General features: G+C 38.2%; 2 protein-coding genes across 2 annotated transcripts; both read right to left on the reverse strand.

The window, feature by feature from the left end:
* Positions 1-387: 387 nt before the first annotated feature.
* LOC145130695 (uncharacterized) lies at positions 388-1,842 on the reverse strand. Its single transcript, XM_079065460.1, has 3 exons — positions 1,803-1,842; positions 932-1,428; positions 388-819 (listed from the first exon to the last, which is right to left on the reverse strand). The coding sequence occupies exons 1-3, from the start codon at positions 1,840-1,842 to the stop codon at positions 388-390; spliced, it is 969 nt and encodes a 322-aa protein (XP_078921586.1).
* Positions 1,843-1,871: 29 nt separating this feature from the next.
* On the reverse strand, positions 1,872-3,401 carry OZF1 (CCCH-type zinc finger family protein). The gene has a single exon (XM_079064618.1). The coding sequence runs from the start codon at positions 3,310-3,312 to the stop codon at positions 2,230-2,232; it is 1,083 nt and encodes a 360-aa protein (XP_078920744.1). The 5' UTR covers positions 3,313-3,401; the 3' UTR covers positions 1,872-2,229.
* Between the last annotated feature and the right edge of the window lie 17,422 nt (positions 3,402-20,823).

Raw genomic sequence — 20,823 nt, forward strand, 5'->3', positions numbered from 1 at the left:
TCATGATGTTAAAAACATATCCCATTTTAGCCATTAGCCATTTGTGCGATTCTCTTTACTTTTGCTATACCAGTCTTAGCATGTATTTAGCTCCATTTTGTAAATCACTATTTTAGAAGGCAATTTACTTTAATACTTTTATAGCTCAAGGCCTTTTGATTTGAACTTGCATTTTAAGAAGTTTTACGATGTCCAAGTCGCAATCATATAGTCAGGGACGGTCCTGAGGATTCAAATGCCCAGGACGAACCGGAAAAAAAAGGCCCTAAGCCCTAACGTGTAACGACTAAGAATAAATAAACTATTGTTTAAAAACGACTATAAACTTTATAGCAATAAACAAAGCAAAAACATAGTATTTTAATGAGTAATTACATATTGTAACAGCTAACCCACGATCCGTGAAGCTCTCATAGCATTCTTGATAGCAAATTGGTTGATCAACTCATCGTAATCTATACTATCTAAGATTTCGTTCTCGATAGATATCATGGCCAAACCGCTAAGTCTTTGCTGGTTCATTGTTGAGCGTAAGTAAGATTTCAACAACTTCAATTTCGAAAAACTTCTTTCTGCAGATGTCACTGTTACTGGAATAGTCAACAATATTCTATATGCAATGCTTGCATTTGGAAAATAATCAAGTTCTTTCAAAAACTTCAAAACATCTATAGGGTTACTAAATTCATTGGTGTCCAATGCCTCAAATAATTTCAACTCTGTATAAAGTTCCTCGACATCAATATCTGATCTTTCTTTAAACTTGAGTGCGTTTTCAAGACGATGACAAGACGACTTAAGATCTTTATCTTCCTTTCCCTTCAAATTATGTGGAAATAAAAAATCAAATAATTTGTCATACTCTTTGAATTGTTCAAATCTTGTCTCGAGAAGAACTAGCTTGATCAACAATGTATAAGAAATAATTGACTCTGAAATTCTCTTCGGCTGTAAATGAAACTTCTTCGCTGCTTGAACTCTCATCAAACCTTCTTTTCCTTTGAATCAAACGCTTTTGTGGAAATATTGGCTCAATACCCAATTCAATAGCAATCTCCTTAGCTTCAATAATTGCATTTGAAAAACCAATTTCTCTATAATCTTTGAAGTACTCAATCAATTTGTTTATTTCTTTAATAGCATTATCAACATGCATATCCTTTGATTGTAACTTTTTACTTACAATATTCACATGGTTTAATACTTGATACCAGATAACTGTTGATACCAAAAATTCAAAGTCACCAAATTCTTTTTCTGTCAATGAAGTTGCTTCACTTGCAACTGCAGCATCATTATCCTTTTCTCCAACTTCAAGTAAAGCTTCTCGTACATCAACAAGTTGCAGTTTAATAACCTTTACACTCTCAACCCGACTTTCCCAACGAGTTTGACATAATGACTTAAGACTCGAAGCTTTAACATTATCTTTCAAAATTTCCACATCTTAATAGAATTTGCAAAGATAGTATAAATACGTTGGATGAGTCCAAAATAGTTCTTTCCTTAAACGCACTTGTTAGCCATATCACATAATGTTAGATTAAGAGAATAACAACCACAAAGAGAGTAAAATGCTCTAGGATTTAGATCTAAAAATCTCCCTTGGTGCTTTCGTTTGCTCCATTATCATAGCCTTCCCACGCATATCATCAATTTCAAGAAGACCAAGAGACTTTTAACTCCTCAAGTGTTAAATTTAATTGACGTGATTTTATGTGGCCCAATAAGATCTATAATTAGATTACACATGATTACATGTTCAGTTCATGTTTCCTTGGATGCATATCATTATTACATACTTGCATCAAATAGGCTAGCATGCTTACTACATACAGACATGTTTTAAGTTCTATAAGTGCAATCAAAGAAACAGTAAGAACAAGTACACATCAATATCAATAATACTCCAATAAAGGGTCAGTAACAGTTCATCAAGGTGACAAATTACATTTATCACACTAAATATATAAAAATCATTTCGAATATAAAAATTCCACCCTTTAATTTCCTCCCATCTCTTTCTTGTACTCGTCCACCATACCAGCCCCCATAAAATAGACTTACACTTCACGCCCTTCCTTTTAAGCTATGTACATCAGCAGGGAAAATAAGTAAACAAAATGGTTTACAACTAATTTACCTTTCATTAAATTCCCTCAATTAATTAATCCATCATTAAATTTGAACACTTTGAAGGTGTTGGAGAGTTCTGGAATCTGGATACCATCACTTCACAAGCTCCGAGACCCATCCAACATCCGGGTTTGAACCTTCTTCCGGATTCGGATCCACCCCTACCAGATTCTCCTTGCTCAACTTCTCAAACATCTTCGCCCTCAAACCCCTACCAGATTCCACTCTTTCCATGGCAGGTTCTTCCTCCACACACCCTTCTTCCCAGATATCGGAAAAGCCTAGACCGGGTCGGGTTACAGGTCGGGTTGGAGTTGACGGCAGGCTGTAGAAACCCGACCGGGGTGAGGGAAGGGTCATACCCATTTGTAGGCTCCATGCGGTTGGCATAGATGGGGTTTTGTTGTTAAGCTGCAAACGCCGGAGAGATGATAACATATCGTTCACCGAAACCGAACCTAGTGACCGGCTGAGAGAGCTGTCCATCGGAGACATCGGTGGGGACTCCGATGGGGGTGTGGAAGTCTCCGACGGCGAAGAGAAGAACGGCGGTAAGCCTTTTAGCGACGTGCCGTCGTAAGAATCAGTATGTGGACTGAGTACACGAAGTTGCTCCGGCGTATGAGCAAAGAAACACACACGTCTGCGGCAGTTTATTCCGTCCTTACACGGTTGCGTACGGTACCGGCTTGGGTGGAGCCAACACTCGAAAACGCCGTGAGCAAACTCACAACCGTCTCCTTTCTTACAGTTTCCTTTACGGAACTCAGGACACGCAGTCCCGGAGTAACTGTATCTCCGGGGATCTCGGCGGCGAGCTTTTTCCGCTGGATGAGCGTACGGACAGTCGGTCCAATCATGCGACCGGCCACGAGCACACTTACGTACCTTAAACTCATACATCCGGAAACTATCACAAGCATAAGCCTCCGACGTGATGTCAAAATCCGTACAACCGGAGCCAGATCCATCTCCATCCAGGTCTTCTTCCAGATAGCGTCGGAGCGCGGCGTCGTTACGTAGGAAATAAGCGTAGTCTTCAATGGATGATAAGCTGTTTATGGTGGCATTAGGGCTTCGAGGAGAAAAGGGTGAAACTCCGGCGACAGAATCGTCCATGAGCGTCCATGGAGGTACATGAACCATCATACCATGCTGGTTTCCATCTCCGACCATTTTCTTCTCTTCTCGATCTGTGGTTTGTGAGTGGGTTATGGTGAAAGTGTGTTTTTTCTTCTTGCAGGTTTTGTGGGTTTCTACTTTCCACACTTCTCCATATATAAACCGCTGGGAGATAGTGGTTATGGTGTGTGTGGGGTGAGGTTGGTTGTTTAACCATGGTTAATAATTAGTAAATTATAACCCACTACTCTTTTGTAGCGAGAAGTTACACTAATACCCCGTTCCCCAGTTTTTATTTATATTAAGAGGCAAAGAGATGGTATGAAATAGAAGTTTACTCTCTTTTCCTTTCTCTTACTTCTCTTGCTTTTTTTTATCCTCCAAAAAATGGAAGGAAATTTTTTATAAAAAATAAGCTTTTTTTCGTTCCCTCTCAATTTTCTTTTTTTTTTTCAGGACAAAATTATAAAAATATAATTTATGGAAAATTATTATTTGGTCTAAAATATTTTGGAGTAGTATAATTACATAATTAGTCCAAAACTTTTATTTTGTTACGGTTTTAGTCATTAAATTTTTAGAACTTTTTATAATTACGTATTTGCTCTTATTAATATGACTTTTCTTATTATTTTTTTCCTAATTTTTTAATTTAAAAAAACACAAAAAATACAAATAAAAATACAAATTCACCCCTACTATCACGCCTACCACAATCTCTTTAACATAAATACTACACATCTCTATCTTTCTCTCACTCCATTGTGTCACCGAAAATCATCGCCACCTGCCGGAAACCACCGCCACCTACCGAAAACTACCACCATCTATCAAAACCATTATTGTATGTCGAAAACCAACACCACCAGCCGGAAACCACTGCCACAACCGTCATTCTTCCTCTAATTTGTCTCTCTTTCTATCCACTGTCTCTCTCCTTCTCTAGCCTCGCCGATGTTGAAACATCTCTTTCTGATTTCGTCGGAGTTCTGATCTGGAAATCCTTCTCGCCGGGCTTTTTTGAGAACGTTGTTGTCGTCGAAAAACCGATAGATCTCCAGCAACGCATACGGAAAGGCCTTAGATCTTCGACAGAACCCTAACATTATTCGGCTCCGACTTATCGGTGTCGCCCATTTCGTCGCCGCTTTCGTATATAAGAAACCCTAACTCAAGACTTTGTATATTCAGGTTTGCAGATCTATCGATCGATCTTGAGGTGGCGACGATGCTAAGGTTTCATTTTCGATTTCTGGAGATGACAACGACGTAACCAAAGAAGATGAATGGTGATGGTGTGTAACATCCCAAAAATCATGATAAAAATTTTCATTTTTAAAACCATATCAAAAACCATAAGTCATGCAAAACATAGTTTCCAAAAGCCATGATTATAAATCAGAGTATCCCAAAGTCACATGTTAAGAAAAATCTATGATGATGTGCACGATCAAGCCTTCGCCTTGCCCATCTCCTCTAAAGTACCTTAAACCAAGCTTAGTAAGTTCCCCCAAAATACTCCACACAACAAAACATATACAATCATGCATGTTGGGTTCAATTAGTCATCGGACTGGAATACCCTCGGGTCCACAACCATCAGGCTAGAGTACCCCTAGCCCAATCAGTCATCAGACTGGATTGTCAATATGCAACGGGTCCAATCAGTCATCGGATTTTAATGCCCTGATCTGTTGGCTTACATACAGAGCAGTAAAACCTTAACCCAAACCTCATTATGTCGACATATGCAACAGAAAAACATATAACCAGCAAACAGGTAATCATACATATCTACCAATCTAACAATTCACTATAGCATAGCAACATCCTATATACATGATACATAACATAACCTAGTGGGTCGGCATTGGTGCCTTCGACCTATGAGTACAATGAGGAAAACTCACCTTACAGTATGAAAATAGTTGAACAGATCACGGCTCCAGATGTTGTCTATACCGGTCACATATATACAATAAAAAGGCACCTAACCTCAACTACTATTCAAATTACCCAAAATGCTCCTAAGTCAAACTTGGCCAACGGTCAAAGGTCAAAATCCTTATTCAAAAGCCATCCAACCATTCGTCATGTTGTGGCCATCTATTGGTCATGTTGTGGCCTTATACGACAAAATAATTGGAAATCATCACTCTCACGTCGTGACACCTAAGTGATCACGACGTGAGGAACGCTCTGGACATATTTGATGAACAAAGCTCTTAATCCTTTTAAGATATGTAACCAACACTTCTAGAATGTCTTATCTACTCCATTACATCATAAAAATCATGGATTTTTTGGACATGCATGTCCAATGCATTCCCCAAACACAAACTAGGGCACAAAAGGAAGAAATGACCTTAAAAGCTCATGCATGAGTCTTAAAACTCAACCATACTCCAGATCTAGCACTTATATTACCCAAGGGACACTAGAGATCCATAAATTTGGCAACTTTATGGATTCCAAACACTATATCATCTTATACATGAAAGATAAGGCATAAAAACCTAGATCTAAGCCTATAAACTCAAAAAGCAATAAACTTTGAAACTCACAAAGGTCCAGAAGGTATGTAGCTGATTCATGGTGAGACTTGAATGTAGAAATGATGAAATAGATGTTCTTCCTCTTCTTCTTCCTGGCTAGAATCACCATAATTGAGCTCAAGATCAAATATGGGTGCTAGGGTTTCAAAGGGGAGTGTAAGGAGGTGATGGAGGATAAGGGTGGGCTAACCCTAGCCCTCACTTCCTCTAAATACAGAAATAAATCCCCAAAATTAGGGTTTACTTGCAGTCGCGTCTCACGTCGTGATCCATAAGGGCTCACATCCTGAGGATAAAAAACATGTGCGATTTTTCCATCTGGGCTCACGTCGTGACACCTTAGTGCTCACGTCGTGAGCAGGGTTTAAACTTTGAGAATTAAAGTTGAAATTCTAATATGGCGCTTACCAAGAACTGGGTGTTACAATTGTAACACCCGAATCATAGAGGTATTTAATTTCTTGAATTTTTAGCTTTGGAAGAAGGTCACGACGTGAGACATGGTGGTCATGTCATGAGCGGCGGTTGACTAGTTGACCCGTGCTTTTAAGTCTCACGACATGAGACTTTGAATGCTCACGACGTGAGAATGACCTGATGACTAAAACCCTAATATTTCGGGTATTTAATGGAATGAGAAGGCTAGGTTTGCCTATCCTTAGCCTCCTTCACTCTTTTGCCTCCTGAAAACCCTAATCTCGACCTGATTGAGGTCCTTAGCCATTTTTGGTGACTTTGAAGCACTTATTTGGTGGTCTTTGGCTTATTGAAGTGGAAGAATACTTTTGTGGAGCATTCTCTTGGCAAACCAGTTTCTACCTCACCTTCTTGCGGAGCTTTTGGACCATTGTAAGTCAGAAAGCTCTGGCCTTTTCACCTCTTGCATGCTAGATCAAAATTTTAAGCTCCTTTTTGCATGGTTGTGTGGGATTGCATGCATAGGATCCACAAAGTTGGAAAATTTATAGATCATTGAGACATCTTCTATATTATAATCTTTGGATCTCAGTTTTGGAGTAGTTTTAGACTCCAAGCATGAGTCCTGATCTCATTTTCCCTCTTTTGACCTAGTGCATGTTTGAGTTATGCATTGGACATGCATGAATAAAAATCTATGATTTTTAGCATCCTTTGGGTGAGGGAAGACCCTCTAGAAAGCCCCAAGTAGTGGCTGAAAGGAATAAGAGCTTAATGCTCAAAGTTGGCCAAGGCAGTGCTCGCGACGTGAGGAATGAGCCTGTCACGTCGTGAGAATGCATGTCGTCCCGACTGTTTTGTCTGTATTGGGTCACGATGTGACCAGGAATGGCCACGACATGACGAAGACTGGAATCGATACTAGGCGATTTGATGGGCTGAGTTGACCCGCTGAGTTGGGATCGGGTCAAGTTGATACTCACGACATGACCATGAGCTGTTCACGACGTGAGGGTTAGCTGTTGGAGCTTGGACTCCCTCTAGACTTTGGGCCTTAGCTGGATTATGGGCTACATTGGGCTTTTGGAGCCACTGGATTAGGCCTCGGTTATTGGGCCAAGTAAGGAAGGGGTAAAATGGTCATTTACCCTAAGAGTTGGAAAAATTAAATAGATTCATATTTATGGTTTATGGTCCAGTTAATAATTGGGGTTTTATTGATTATTTAGTGTGGGGACTTTCCGGATCAACAGTCCGAGCATTTATCTGATTTTCAACAATTTGACGTGAGTCTCCTCACAGTGTTTAGCGGGTCGAAGGCACCAATGTCGGCCCATGATTCATTATGATTAGGATGCTAGTTGTTTGTAGGAATCTTGCATGTATAGTATGTGATATGTATACCGGGTGGGGTTAGATGCGATGCGGGGCCTGATGAGTGTATTGTATGCTATTTGTCTTAGTGATTCTTGCATGTGTTTTATGTGTCTGTATGAATGTCGGACGGGGCCTGATGAATGTCATGAGGCGGGGCCCATCTCATGTTATTGACAGATCTATTCCGAGCGGGGCCCGATGGTTGTTGGGCATGGCCCATTGTATGTTTGATATGTATGGTATGAGGTATTTATGGTAACTCACTAAGATTCGTGCTTACGGTTTTTAGTTTATGTTTCAGGTACTTCCAGATTGAAAGGGAAGGGCTCGGGATGATTGCATCGCACACACCACGTTATTCTGCATTTTGTTGATTTTATGTACTTGGATGATTATTGACATCTTCTGATTTCCTTTCATGGGTTTATAAACACGTTTTGGATGATGGTTTTATTATTATTAAAATGAAATTTTTGGTGTTAAAATTTAAGACGTTACAACAATTATCCCCCACTTGGATCAGACTTCGTCATCAAAGTCCGTTGCTACGAATAACTCTGGATAATGACTACCGGGTCCCGCGTATATGAAACATACAACCACTGGTTCACTATACATCGTGGCACCTTTTAACCACTATAACAATAAGCTCAGGGTACCACGCCGATCTTGCTGTCATTCCATCACTAGCTTGAAAACACATGGCTAGCACCACGGGGGCCTAAATATACTTAACCACAATCCACCGTCTTTCATGAACGCAATCAACATCCATCTCAATGCTAATCGAAGACAACACGACCATACCCTTATACCACACACAATTCCTTTCACAGCACAGGTTGCTACCAATGCAAAATCCGACGAAAAATGGTCGCACAAGACCATAGAATGGGATAAGCAATCGCACTCTTGTTCCAATTCAAAGGCTATAACTCAAATAAGAACCATGCATATAATTTGTACCAAGTGCTCCATTGCTATCTTTTCCATCCCACATACATCCCTCTCGATAATATCTAGTGAACTTACCACAACACACACCCTTAAAGGAACCCACAACCAACCCTGGATCTACTGTGTTCCTTTTTCCTCACAACCTTACCCAAAGGGTAAAGTACCAGTAGATCTAACGAAATGACGAACCTCAATCACTAACATAAAACATCCTCGTGAATGACTGAAACAAGATCCCATACCTTGATTGAGATTGAACAGATCCCATCAATATGTAACTAGCTCGATAAAACTTTTAAAGTTATCCAAAAATGTTGCTAAATACCTGGTCGGATCCATACAGATACCAACCTTGCCGGCACGACATGCCAAAATTTGATTCTACGCAGATCTAAAGTCATGTCTGGAAAACTGAACAACACGGCAACTTCTAAACTTCCAATAACCAAGGACATCTGCCAAACTCAAGCTGAACTTGATGATAGGTTGATGCATCCATTGAATTTCAACTAATACAACTCGAAACTTCCGAAGAATCTCCGCTATTGATGATGAACAAAATGACCAACTATCAAGGATGCATTGACAACTAATCCAATGATCCAATACACTACTGAACCAAAACCCACGTGGAGCTACACATACCCAACTATGAAGCAGATTTACCAATCAACAACTGACCAACCTAGACTATAGATAACAATCTATACAACGAGCTGAAAAATCCCACAACAACTGATACTCAACCTGATCGATCCAAATACCTCTATCTCTATTCATCAGCATTTCTGAAAGGAACCATTTGCTACAATGATCTCCTTGTCCAACAGCTTCCTACCTCGAAGACAACTCATTCATTCCTGAGAACGTATATCTGATAGCAACTTGTTCTTCAACCCCATATTGACCAAATCTTTGAACCAAAGTCTCCCATACCCGAACCACAGATCCCTATGACCCATTCTTCTGAAATCAGAAGCTCGAACAGATCGATAATCCTCCAAGCAGAATACCCAATTCTCCCCCACTTACGGTTTGAACTACCACCAACGGGCATTACAAATAGACCAAAACTCAAACCGGTTCAACCAGATGCATAACATCCCCGACCCTTGGAATGTATACCACAATGCAAGATAATCTTTCAAATAAAGCAAAGAAACTCAATTAAATTCCAAATCTCATATGGAGACCTCAAAAACTTCCCAATCATAATTGCCTTTAACATCAAGAGTCCCATGCAGATGCACAAGCAATAATTATGACTATCTATTCATAGAACCGATCCTCTATCTAGAAACAAATGGACTACCACACCTCGTTTACAAGTCCTCAACCATCAATTCATCGTGAGAATATTTCATAATTACAAGAGGCATCATTCTCATAGTCAAGATACATCAGAGATAACAAGGTAGTTGTTCCCGATTAACTTCCCTGCTCACCTGAAACAATCAAATAGCACCTGACTTGACTATATTCAAAGAAATCAGACCCGTGATCTCATCTCGAGGCAACCATACCACAAGAATCCTCTTGTGCATTCCCACACCGTCATACCTGCCGCCAAAAATCGCAACCATCTAGCCTCATTCTAGGTCTACATTACAACTCTGAAAATCACATGTCAGCTCTCTCTTTCCCCCGAACATCGAAAGTTGGAAGAACATAGCCCCCGCCATAGATAGTGACATTCCAAATCCATCTGCCAATCACTCAGCCACCGGCTGCAATCCTCGAGCTAATCATCACAATCGCTTCCTTCTTGAGTCTCGCAACTCAACTGGCACTACCTCGAGCAAGGCCATCGAGACCTCAAAATCAACTACCTAGGTATGCACCATTCAAACCCAAACTAACATGGACACTAAGGCCCAAGCAATTACCAGACCCATCCTTAGTCTGACAAACCATATCTTATAAACCAAATAAAACGGAAACACATTACAATGAATCATGGTGCCAAACCATACAATCTTCCCTCAATTAGATCCTTAGAATCCCTTAAATTCTCCCTGATTAGAGTACGGATCCTGTGCTTTCAGTAGTACGGGCTCAATACTACCTTCCACGCCTATCCATACTTCCTCAAGAATCGTTTCAGATCCTCTAAGTATCTAATCATGGTAATACTCCAAATACCTGCTAATCAACGTAGCACTCGTACTAAAGCACTTCCTAGGATCTCCTAGGATCCCCACCTCACCCTGCCATCAGCTGTTGAGAAACCCCTATTAATGTCAGCTAACCACTTCATGAATACAATTACATGCAACAAAACTTAAATAATCTTTCGACTAAAAGACCCAACCCTACAACGTTTAGACTCAAACGAGAGTTGTGCAATAGCGAAGAATCAATCATTCTAAAATTATTTAACCTTTGCAGCATGTAACTTAACATAATCATTTAATAGTTAACTCACATCAATATGTGTCCTACAAAGCACAAAGCAAGCATCATTCGAGCAGTGAAACTGATTGGCACTAAGACGCCATTAAATCAAGCAGATTCTTACATGCAATTCCAGACCACTAGGACCAAGCATCTAGGATACACATATATATCCTATATCTACTCTCTCAAGAGTAGTTAATCATTCATCATGATGTCCCGCTATGAACTGTAGTCACTCATGAAACTTCCACTAACTCTGTAGCCGCTCGTACATGCTAATCATACATAACGCTGGATCGCATAGACAGTCGAATAATTGATTATACCCTAAGCTCACAACCACACAGGGAACATGAAATAAGGCCAAATCAAACATTCTCAAGCTATAAAATATTAGTTATGTACAACTATGATGCACACACTAAGCAACTACAGTAATGATGTCAATTCCATCTAGTATACAAGAGATTCTCCTAGGCTATCAGGCATCACACATCAGGCAATTCTATTATGTAATTCTTGAGGTTCCTAGCCTACAAACTAGCATGCAACTCTATCATAATCATCATAAGCAAATAACAATGTGGATATATTGGGGTACACTTTCTTGCTTCGGCTGATCGTATACATCTCATCCTTCTTCGGTCTTCTTTGAAAACAATTTTGAAAACTTTTACAGATCCTAAGTTTGAGTCTGGATTGACATGAATGTTTATCCAGTTCACTCAAACCAGGGCTCTGATGCCAACTTGTAACATCCCAAAAATCATGACAAAAATTTTCATTTTTAAAACCATATCAAAAACCATAAGTCATACAAAACATAATTTCCAAAAGCCATAATTATAAATTAGAGTATCCCAAAGTCATAGGTTAAGTAAATATTTAGGATGATGTGCACGATCAAAACTTCACCTTGCTCCTATCCTTTGAAGTACCTGAAACCAAGCTTAGTGATTCCCTCAAAATACCACACACAACAGAACATATACAATCATGCATGTTGGGTACAATCAGTCATCAGAATGGAATACCCTCGGGTCCACACCCATAGGGTTGGATTATCCCCGTCCCAATCAGTCATCGGACTGGAATGCCTCGGCCTAATCATTCATCGGACTGGAATGCTAATATGCAACGGGTCCAATCGGTCAACAGATTGGAATACCCTGGCCCAATCAGTCATCAGACTGGAATGCCCCAGTCTGTTGGCTTACGCACAGAGTAGTAAAGCCTCAACCCAAAGCATACTATGTCGACATATGAAACAGATAAACATATAACCAGAAAACAGGTAATCATACAAATCTACCAATCTAACAGTTCACTATAGCATAGTAACATCCTATATACCATGATACATAACACAACCTAGTGGGCTGGCATTGGTACCTTCGACCCATGAATACAATGAGGAAAACTCACCTCACAGTCTGAAAATAGCTGAACAAATCAGGACTCCAGATGTTGTCTCTACCGGTCACCTATACAATAAAAAGGGACCTAACCTCAACTACTATTCAAATTCACCAAAATGACCAAAGTCAAACTTAGTCAATGGTCAGAGGCCAATATCCTTATTTAAAAGCCATACAACCATTCATCACATCGTGACCATCTATTGGTAATGTCGTGACCTTATAAGACAAAACAATCGGGAATTATCACTCTCACGTCTAAGTACTCACGACGTGAGGAACGCTCTAGATAGATTTGATGAACAAAGCTCTTAATCCCTTAAGATATGTAAAAAAAACACTTCCAGAATGTCTTATCTACTCCATAACATCATAAAAATTGTGGCTTTTTTGGACATGCATTTCCACTGCATGTCCCAAACAAAAACTAGGGCACAAAAGGAAGAAATGACCTTAGAAGCTCATGCAAGAGTCTTAAAACTCAACCATACTCCACATCTAGCACTTATAAAGTTGGGAAATTTATGGTTCCAAACACTATATCATCTTATACATGAAAGATAAGTCATAAAATCCTAGATCTAAGCTTATAAACTCAAAACCAATAAACTTGGAAACTCATAAAGGTCTAGAAGGTGTGTAGGTGATTGATGGTGAGACTTGAATGCATAAATGATGAACTATATGCTCTTCCTCTTCTTCTTTTTGGCTAGAATCTCCAAAAATGAGCTCAAGATCATAAATGGGTACTAGGGTTTCAAAGGGGAGTGTTAGGAGGTGATGAAGGCTGAGGGTGGGCTAACCCTAACACTTACTTCCTTTAAATACGAAAATAAATCCTTAAAATTAGGGTTTCCTTTCAGCTGCGTCTCACGTTGTGATCCATAAGGGCTCACGCCGTGAGGATCAAAAACATGCGCGATTCATCCATCTGGGCTCACGTCATGACACCTCAGTGCTCACGTCGTGAGCAGAGTTTAAACTTTGAGAATTAAAACTGAAATTCTAAAATGGCGCTTACCAGGAACTGGGTGTTACATGGCGACGTTCTAAATTGAAATAGATTTGAAAATTGACGATGATGACGTAGATCCAAAAGGGGGGGGGGGGTTCAGACCAACAACGTTCAAGGAGGTTTACGAGGGGGTTTTTTTTTCCTTTGTTGGAAAAAATGATGGTTTTTCAAATCAAAGGTTTTCTAAGAGGTGGTTAGTGGTGTTGACTTGTGGTAGTGGTATAGACCGGCGATGTTGACCAACCGTGGTCGTGGTGGTCATATTTTCCAGTGGTGGTATTCGTACTTTTCTACGTAGATTATGCTAGCTGAAGATAGACAGGGATGTAATGAGGGGAAATAGATAAATAGACAAAAAGAGAAATGGGGGGGGGGGGGTGGAGTAACGATAGAGGTGGTTTCCTTTTGTTTTTTTAATTAAATAAGTGTTAAAGTAAATAAAAAGCTAGAAAAAGAAAATACCAAGGGCAAATCCATCATTTAAAATATTTTCTAAAAAAAAGTTGGATGAAAACGCAACAAAAAAACTTATTTTCGACAAGTGGTTCTTGTCCAAAAAATTTTGGACCAAAGTGGTAATTTTCGTCTAAACACATGGACACCTTTTGTAGTTTTGTCCTCCTTAAATAAAACTCAAGCGTAAATTTTTCTTTCTTTCCATCTGTAACTCCTCGTTTTCACATTTCAATAGGATTCACTATAAATCGTTGTTTATAAAATTTGAAGTAGAACTATATTACATTTTAGACAAAGTAATTGTCATAAAAATGTAGGAAACGTCAATACGATATACATATATATATATATATATATATATATATATATATATATATATATATATATATATATATATATATGTATATATATAACGCTCGAATCCGACTTCTTATGAAGAAATTATGATTGTTTGAAGTTTTGCGTTAACCCTTATATGGGAAAGAGTGTCGTAAAATATGAATTAGAGATAGATTTCTTATTATTCTAAGTAATCTAAAAAAATCGTAGTAGTTGTAAAAACGAGAGCATGCATATAGAGAACCTCTAAATCTGACTTTGTATGACGAAGTTATGGTTTTTAGAAGTTTCAGTGCAACAGTGCGTGACACTAAAATCGAAATAGAAATCGGTTGATTGTTAGCCGAAACAATCTAAACGAGAGTTGAAGAGCTCATAGATACAATTTTGTTGATATAAAGACAGTTGAGAACGGATGTCGTATGGAAGAGTTATAATTTTGATATGGGTTTTAACAGTCGAAACCCTTTAGAAATATAAATTTAAAAATAAATTGAGAATTAGCCGGCGGAGTCTAAATGAAATTTGTAGATCTCGTCAATAGCTAGAAGTGGATATAAAGAACGTCGAAAACGGAGCTCGCATGAAGAAGTTATGAAATTTACAAAATATGTGTTTTGTGTGGCGCGCGGTTCTAGAAGTTCGACGTGGACAAACCCCAGACTGACACGTGGCACTCCGTCAACCATCCTCCCACCTACCAAGGGCGCCGTGTACCTCCCCTTATTTTTGCCTATAAATATCACATCAAGGCTCCTCATTACTCACACACTCCATACTCGACTTTCTCTCTCTAGAGGACCCCTCTCCCCTATATTTATAACTTTTTGGAGTTCTTAAGTATCCGTAATAGGGCCCTGGGGCAGCAGAGAGCTGGGCAAAAAGAAGTGCTCGGTATCGAGGTCCTGCCCACGACTTTTCAGGTATTCGCTAGAAATTCCTGTAAGTTAAGCTGCACTTACTATGCTTTTAAGTGTAACTTATATTTATATTCATAGTCGTTATTATGAATGTGTAAATAAGATTTATTAGTAATTCCAATAATAATATTGATTGATATACTTACGTGAGATATCTAGAATGGTCACGTTGGCTTGGTTGTTGGATTTCAGAAAAACTATACATCTAAATGGTCCTGCCTCCCAACTGTCCTGCCTGACTAATCCTTATTTGATAGAACTTTCAGTATTCATTGGGATTAGTGAAAGATCTAGCTTTCATTACCAGATTGTCATCGAGATTAATAAGTTAAAATATTATAGGTTAATACTTATTAGGCACGTTACCCGCCAGTTGGATCGCCAATAGGATCACACCGATAATTGTTAATCGTCTGAGTAATTGTCCATGTGAGTTTTATCACTATATTGTATACTCCAGTATGTATCCTCTATCTGTTAGGATGTAGTTGCCATGCAGTGTGTGTTGAGAGAAAAACTTTGAGACACACTTGAACAAACGTTAGAACAAGTATAATTGCGGAATAGTTTATCTCGAAGGATCTAAAATCTCAACAATAATATTAATAAGTTAGAGTTAGAAGGTTAGAAAGTCAGTTGCGGAAAAGTAAAGAAATGTAAATGACAACAATTATTATATCAAGTATGTTGGAAAATATTTTTGTATGTGACCATCACTGAAATAAGACGAACTGTTTTGATGTTATCTAACAAATATTATCAGTTATTTCAGGTTGTATCAACGCGTAATCAAAACGGCATATACGAAAACACGTGAATGACAAAAACGCAAAGACGTAAATTCACAACTCGACAAGTCTCAAACCGCATGAAGATAAGAATCTCCAGACTCAAGTCATGCAACTCAAACCACTTGCAAAACCGAATACAAAGATCAAAAACGAATCAAACCAAAGCAAGATGATTCACGAACCCGACTCGACTCGCATACCCGCGGATATCATGGATCAAATCCAAAATTCAGAACCGAACCATTCAGGTCCCGCGACCAGCCCGCGGCCCGCATGACAAACCGCACAAAACCATTCAGGTCCCGCGACCAGCCCGCGGCCCGCATGACAAAACGCACAAAACTGATCAGGTCCAGCGACCGACCCGCGACCCGCGCCCATACCCGCGTAGATCGAATTTTCACTTCAGCTATTCAGAACGAAAGACGCGACCTACCCGCGGCCCGCGCCCATACCCGCGACCCGAGCCCATACCCGCGTACATCGAATTTTTACTTCAGCTATTCAGATCGCAAGAAGCAGCCATGCACGCGACCGACCCGCGGCCCGCGCCCACACCCGCGTAAAACTCATCCATGCAAGAAATACCCACGAATATATATTATATATATGTATATTGTGTGTATATGTATATATATATATATATACATGTATCGTATATATATACATATGAAGGAAGAAACAAGAAAACACAAAAGCAAAAGTCTCCATCACATGTGTTTCTTCTTTCTTTCTAAACTCACATCTTCATCATCACTTCCAGCATACATACCACCTAGAAATTACTTTTGAATATATATACATGCACATGCATCGTGTATATGTATGTGTGCTGTGAGGAAAGAAAGCAAAGACAGCACAAAAGAAGAAAACCCACTTGCATGCTTCCAACTTCTTTCCAGCTTTCACTCCTCAACAATGTTTACTTTCCCTTAAACAAATGAGAGTTGCCTGGAGTATTTGTGCATATATATATAGATGCATGCAAGAAGAGAGAAGAGTAGAGAAAAACACCAAAGTGTGAATAAAATCACCAAAGTGTGGGAGTGTTGTGGGTAAATACACCAAAAAGAGAGAGAGAGAGAGAGAGAGAGCATACGTGAGTATGTGTGTGTATGGATGTATGTGAGTGAATTGTAAGAGTTTAAGTGTTGTGTATTAGCTTATAATATCTCCAGCAAACATTCTCATTTCCAGAAGAAGAAAGCCAAAGCCAAGACCAACAAGCTTCAAGAACAACCTGTTCTTCAAGAAAAACTTCAAGAACACAAACACTATTCATCATCTTCCTCACATTCAACCCATCAAACAAAGCCTACACCACCTTTGTTTACTACACCAATCACCACCAAACATCTCTCTCACATCAAACTACCAAAACCCAACCACAAAACAACCCTAAACAAAATGAAGAAATTCTAATATGTGCATGAAAACTTCAAGAACACGACCCTTGCTAAGCAACCCATAAACCTACACGACCCGTGCAAACACCAAACCCAGAAATCCTCTAAACCTTGAAAACGCCCATTGTTGAGTCCAAGTCAAATATCTACACGACCCGTGTTCAACCTCTGCCCAACCAATACCGACTTTCAAAACAACCAATACCGACACCCAAAACAACCAATACCGACTTTCAAAACAACCAATACCAACACCCAAAACAACCAATACCAACCTCCAAACAACCAGAAATATCTTAAATACAATTACATAAACCCGTGTATTTTGTAATACTGTATAAATAACTGTGTAACAAAACTTTGAATAAACTTATTGTTACATATCAAGTACCAGATTGAACATTGAACAAATAGAGACACAGTCTATTAGGATCCAGTCCAACCCTAAGCCTGTTAATCATTTATTTGACTAACAACTTGACAAAACAGTCGTTCCACAAGTCCCATTCTAACACCACCTACTATATATATATATTTATATATTTTATTAACGCTTTATGTCATTTAAATACTGTCATTTATTTCATTTATAGCTTTCAGTCATTTATAGCTTTCCAGTTTATATTTATTCCGCACTTCTTATTTTTTTTCCGCATCTTATCTCCTTAAATATATATATCTGTCACCCAGTAACTGGTATCCGAGCCTTTATTCGTGGTAATCAGATCGTATATTTTCAACAATTGGTATCAGAGCTTGTGTGATTTACCTTGAAATTTTTGTCGAAAACTTTTGGTTAGCGTTTATAAACCTTCCATAAGCTTTTCTTTAAAAATTTCATTTTAATATCACTTGTTCAAAATCCTTAAAAAAAAATTAAAAATTTTTTTAAAAAAAAAAAAAAAAATCTTAAACAAAAAAATTCAGAGCTTGTGTGATTTACCTTGAAATTTTTGTCGAAAACTTTTGGTTAGCGTTTATAAACCTTCCATAAGCTTTTCTTTAAAAATTTCATTTTAATATCACTTGTTCAAAATCCTTAAAAAAAATATTAAAAAAAAATTTTAAAAAAATTTAAAAAAAAAAAAAAATCTTAAACAAAAAAATTTCAGAGCTTGTGTGATTTACTTTGAAATTTTTGTCGAAAACTTTTGGTTAGCGTTTATAAACCTTCCATAAGTTTTTCTTTAAAAATTTCATTTTAATATCACTTGTTCAAAATCCTTTCAAAAACAAAATTTTATTATGTCTTCTGCTAATTATTCCAACATGAACTATGTTTCTATTGCTAACAGCTTGGGATCTGGTTCACGGGCACCCATACTTATTCCCGAAGAGTATAATTCATGGGTTGGCCGTATGAATCTTCATCGCAACTCCATAAATGAAAATGTCTGGAATTGTGTAGAAGGAACATATATTACTCCAGAAGACATGGCTACTCTTGTTACAAATCAAGCAACTCTTGCTGAAACCGAAAAAAGACTGCAACTACAAGCCAAAAAGGAACTTGTGTCTGGAATTCCCCACAGTATTCTAAGTCAAATGGATGACATAATACTGTTGACTGCAAATCAAATCTGGGAAAATTTAAAAAATCGTTTTTGTGGAAATCAAAGAATTATTGGAAACAAAAGAACATCTGTTTTAAATGAATTCGATAATTTCAAGATGCTTTCATCAGAAACCATCCATGATGCTCATGATAGGTTCAATTTTATCACGGTAAAAATGAACAATTTGGGCATCAAAAAGACACAACACGAGATAAATCTCAAGTTTCTAAACAATCTTTACGAAAGCTGGAAGATGGTTAAACTCATCATTCAGGGAAATCCAGCCATTCATACTGAAACTTTATACAATTTGTATGGAGAACTTCAATCGTATGAATCCTCGATTGACCCACCAACCACTACAGCTTTTGGAGGACCACTTGCTCTCGTTTCCACATCTTCTCAAAACCAAACACCTTTTAATGAACAAAACTTCAATCATTTTAATCAGACATCTTTTCAAAACCAACCCTTTTTGAACAATTCTTTTGATCAATCTGATTTAAATGATGAAGCAGACTACCAACAACTGTGTGCTTTCGTAGCAAACACAAACCTCCAGAGATTTATTCCAAATCACGGTCAATCGAATTTTAAACCAAATTTTCAAAACCGACCATCATTTGGACAAAATAATTCTGGATTTCAACCAAGACCTCAACCTGTTCAAAACAACTCAGGTTTTCAACCAAGACCTTATTTTGGACAAAATTTTCAAAGACCTTCCTTCCAAAACAATTCAAACCAAGGTTTTCAAAACCAGGGATTTCAAAACAATCCTAACTCAAGTCATCATAACAATAACCAAAACAACAGTTTTCAAAACCAAAACAGAGGATTCCAAAATCAAGGTTACACTAATCAAAACAATGGCTTTCAAAACAACCAAAATTTTGGATTCCAACAGAACCCTTCCCAATCTTCCCAACAAATCCAAACTCAAGCTCCTGAAAGACTTCCGATTAAAAGTCAAAAGGATGACAGTGATGAAGAAGTGATCATTTGTCACAACTGCAAAGGAACTAATCACTATGCCAGAGAATGCCGAGCCAAAAACAAAACCAAAGTCAAAGACTCAGCATACTACGCTCAAAAAGCCGATGAATTAAAGAAACAGGAAAATCAAGATAAGCAAAGAGCATTGATGGCAATCCATGAACCAAACGTGGAATACTGGCCAACTTCTGAAAACGAAGCTGACAATGAACCAACACAATCAAACTTCTGTTTCGTAGTTGGTGTTGATAGACCTTCAAGAGCTCCAAACGTCATAGAACAGGTATGGTCTATGATCTCTGAACTTGGTCTTTCCAAATCAAATTTTGAGTCCCATATAACCAAGATTGAGAAAAGTCTAGAAGCTGATCTCAAAAAATATCATGACACAATGATCAATTCCGATATCTACAAATCTGAGTTACAAACCTTGCAACTTAAATTTGGAGAATCAACAAGGATAAAGAACAAGTTGGAAAGAGACGTTGAAAGAAAATCAGAAGATTATAATCACGTCTTGGAACAATTAAATCAAACCCTAATTCAGAAAAAGGATTTGGAACAAAAAAATCAGTCAGTCATTTCCTCTTAAACAAAAGATGTTTTAGAAAAGGAAATCCTTCAGTTGAAGCAAAACTTTCAAGAATCAACTGAAAAATACAAAACTTTAAATGAAAAACCGACTGATTCTTTAAACCAAACCAATTTTCTTGAATCTGAAAACAAAAGATTGATATGGAATATGAATTCTATCAAAATTGCTAGAAAACTAAGTGATGATGTTTTCACCAAAGCAAACACCTTAGGAACTGGCAAAATTGATACGAATTACAGACCAGGAATTGGAAGACAATCCTTTGAAAATGAACTAGCTAAACAAGAAAACATGACAATTTGTGAAAACTATGAATCCACTCTTCCAGATCTTTTCACATCTGCTAATGAGGAAGATTCAGATGACGAAA

This window comes from Lactuca virosa, chromosome 8 (genome assembly GCF_052849685.1).
Source record: "Lactuca virosa cultivar CGN04683 chromosome 8, Lactuca_virosa_CGN04683_v6, whole genome shotgun sequence".
NCBI lineage: Eukaryota > Viridiplantae > Streptophyta > Magnoliopsida > Asterales > Asteraceae > Lactuca > Lactuca virosa.

Excerpts from the sequence above, each read along its gene's own strand:
- LOC145130695 (XM_079065460.1), bottom strand. The coding sequence starts at position 1,842 with ATGTCTGTATGTAGTAAGCATGCTAGCCTATTTGATGCAA. Across the intron at positions 1,429-1,802 it reads TGCTAGCCTATTTGATGCAA|ATAATGTTAAAGCTTCGAGT; the intron begins GTATGTAATAAT and ends AAATTTTGAAAG. Across the intron at positions 820-931 it reads CAGCCGAAGAGAATTTCAGA|GGAAAGGAAGATAAAGATCT; the intron begins GTCAATTATTTC and ends CATAATTTGAAG.
- OZF1 (XM_079064618.1), bottom strand. The coding sequence starts at position 3,312 with ATGGTCGGAGATGGAAACCAGCATGGTATGATGGTTCATGTACCTCCA.